Source organism: Oryzias melastigma, linkage group LG11 (assembly GCF_002922805.2).
Source record: "Oryzias melastigma strain HK-1 linkage group LG11, ASM292280v2, whole genome shotgun sequence".
NCBI classification, from domain to species: Eukaryota; Metazoa; Chordata; class Actinopteri; order Beloniformes; family Adrianichthyidae; genus Oryzias; species Oryzias melastigma.
Window position 1 is genome coordinate 26,367,795 of NC_050522.1, and position 3,321 is coordinate 26,371,115.

Genomic DNA, 3,321 nt, shown 5'->3' on the forward strand with positions numbered 1-3,321 from the left:
TATATATATATATATATATATATATATATATATATATATATATATATATATATATATATATATATATATTATTATTATTTTTTTTGCCTTTTTAAAGCAGTGTTTTTCCACTAGTGTGCCATAGGAAATTAACCCGTTTTTACTGATCTAAAAACATTTTTCACTGATAGGACATCAGCTCTCCGTTCATCCAAACAGTTCCTGATTCAACACTCACTGAGTAGTTTGGAACATCATGAGACTTTTTTCTTTAAAATTTCTTTGATTCTATAAATGACTCTTTGATAAGAATGACAAAAGAAAAAGAAGAAAAAATAACTTAAAAGAAAGAAAAAGCCTTATTTTCTGTCTTGTAGGAAAAAGAATCTTATTGAGAAACTTTTTAAGTTCAAAATAATCTTTAGTTCAAGAAATCATGTTTTAGGAACTAAATATAAATGTTTCTTTTTTTGAGCAGGACTAGTGTGCCATTAGAGATAGTCGGTGAACTAAAAACAATCACAGGATTCCATCTCTCTGTTCATCCAAACGGTCCCTGATTCAACACTAAAGACCATAAAATACTTTTTTTTCTTTTAGGTTGTGATTCTAAAAATGACTTTCTAAAAAGAATGACAGCACCGCAATCTGGCTGCAAGATTAGCAGCTAGCTTTGTTATGGGAAAAAGTCCCGCCCCTTCAACAGTCTCCACCAATCATTCTTGGAGTTTGAATCCTGTGTCATCCATCTGACCAATCAGAAGTGGTTAACGTCCTCACTTCCTGGTTGTGATTCGGCTCATAAAGTCTCTCAGTTCCAACTAAAATAACGGCTAAAGCTCGTGTAGCTAACCGCGGGATCCTGAGTCAGACCGTTTAAACGGTGAACAAAATAAGTGTCTGTTATTCACTTCGTACCCATAATGCACTGGGTTAAAGTGACAGAGCCTCTGCGCTACAGTGACAGCTCGTAATGCAACGAACGCACACATCAACAGTCTGTTCTAACAGTTTTTAAAGTCACATTTATAAAAGGAACCGCAGGATTGAAGGACAAATTCAGTTTCAGACTTCTGAATTTAAGTTTAAATATAAGTGATTATAAAATAGAAACTAGAATAAAGCAATTTATTCACCAAAAAGAAAGAAAACATTTTTGACAAAAGAAAACAAAAAAAACTTTAGCGTGTTCACTGTTTGTGTAGTTACAATTGAACATAAACATGAAAATAATGGATTTTTGTGTTAAAAAAATGTTTAAAAATTACAAGTGCTCCAGCACAAACATTTAAAAATGTATTTTTGAAAGAATGACTGATTAGAAAGAATATATTATTGTTTTCATATTTTTTTACATTTATTATTATTATTTAGTGAAGTTGAAATATAATTGCGCTGAACTGGAGGCAAAAACTATTTTAGTTTGAAATTCTTATTGAAAACTGTCACAAGTTTGATTACAACATTTGGAAAAAAAGCTGCAACTTTCAGCTTTTTCTGCCTTAATTCTCACAAAAACCACACGAGGGAAGGAATGTACATCAATACCGACCTGTTACTCCTTTTTTATGTTTTTGGATGCTGGTGTGCCGCCGTGTAACTTTGCTCAAAAAAGGTTGAAGAACACTGATTTAAAAAATCTGCCAATGGTGTAACATTTTTGATGCCTGTTTTTGCAGTCTCAGCACTTTTAGTGATTGAGTTTGAACCACCAGATTTCCTGAAACGTCTCCAGATTAGCATAAAGCGTGCTGCGGCAGCCGCAGTGAAGGAAAAAAGCAGGAGTTCCCGTGGTTCAGGTGAACCGCGGCGCTCAGGGATTTCCAGCACAATCATCCATCTCACAGCCAGAAGAGAGATGATCTGCCATCTGGCCTCAGATGCTGCACCGCTGGCTGAAGGCGAAGCGCTGAGTCAGCCTGCAGCCCTCTGGATGAAACGCGCCGTCGTTTGTCTTAGCGGAACAATGGGCTTTCTTCTGTTTGGAACGGTGGAGGAGCCGGATTATCGCTGGTTCCTTTTTCTCCTGAAGATTCGTCTGTTTATTCATAACTGAAGGAAGAACCAACGCTGGGTTTTTACAGCGACTTTTGTCTGAAAAAACTGCTTAAAGAAAGTTCTAGTCATCGATTTACAATAAATCCAGGCTTTAAGTGGCTGTAGTGTTTGAATAAATTCATTTCTAACGAGAATATTTTGCTTATTTTAGCCTTTCAAAATAAAAGCCTTTTTGTGTGTTTCTTCAGGTCGGTGAATGGAGTGTACCGGATCGGCCTCTTTGCTCTGAAGGATGTCAACAGCGGCACTGAACTCACCTACGACTACAACTTCCACTCCTTCAACACAGAGGAGCAGGTGAGGCTCAGCAGTGACTTTCAGCTCCAGACTCTGACGTTTGGAAAACTTCTCACGTCAGACTGTTAGTCAGTCCGCAAGGATCGATTAATCGATCTAAGCTTGACATGGTTGGCCGTAAAAATGTCTTAAAATTACCTTGTAAGAACTAGGGCTGTGTTGATAAATTTGATCTTAATCGATCTAAGCTTAATAGATCAACAATCGACCCATAAAAGTCTGCTAGCTTGATGCTAACGTATAATGGGATTTCCCATAGGCCGGCTAATGCTAACTCTTGGTTCAACCCATAAAAGTAGAGATTGATCTAATGCATAACGCTAAAGTCTGCTAGCTTGATGCTAATGTATAATTGGATTTCTCATAGGACGGCTAATGCTAACGTTCGGTCGACCCTTAAAAGTATAGATCGATCTATTATCTAATGCTAAAGTCTGCTAGCTTGATGCTAACGTATGATGGGATTTCCTATAAGCCGGCTAATGCTAACGTTCGGTCGACCCTTAAAAGTACAGATCAATCTATTATCTAATGCTAAAGTCTGCTAGCTTGATGCTAACGTATAATGGGATTTCCCATAGGATGTTTAATGCTAATGGTCGGTCGACCTAAATACATTGCTGACTAAAGGAACATCTTCATAAATTCACAGGCAGAAATCTTTGTAATGCTGTTGCACCATCGCCACCTAGTGGCCAAACTGAAACTCCCTCCAGGAGAGGCAGAACAATTCTCTGTTTGAGAATCCATGTAACACTGTATACTATGAACAATCTCATTATTATTTCACTAAAACATTTTACACTCTGTGAACTGGATCAGATTAATATGAAAAACTTCAAAACAGATATAGATTATTAATGTATTTCTAAACAAATGTGTATAAATGTGTAAACTCAAACTTAAATTCAATTAAGTTGACTGAAAGAATTGATAAAAAATTTGGAATCGTGTCAATTCTGGAAATGATTGATACCCAGCCCTAGT

General features: G+C 36.5%; 1 protein-coding gene across 1 annotated transcript in view; it reads left to right on the forward strand.

Moving 5' to 3' along the window:
• The window catches only part of ash1l (ash1 (absent, small, or homeotic)-like (Drosophila)), a gene marked incomplete in the record, with an annotated part of 38,494 nt that overhangs the window by 22,264 nt on the left and 12,909 nt on the right, over nucleotides 1-3,321 (forward strand). Inside the window, 1 exon segment of the mRNA XM_024298339.2 lies at nucleotides 2,226-2,334. Within this exon segment, the coding sequence (XP_024154107.1) occupies nucleotides 2,226-2,334 (109 nt within the window).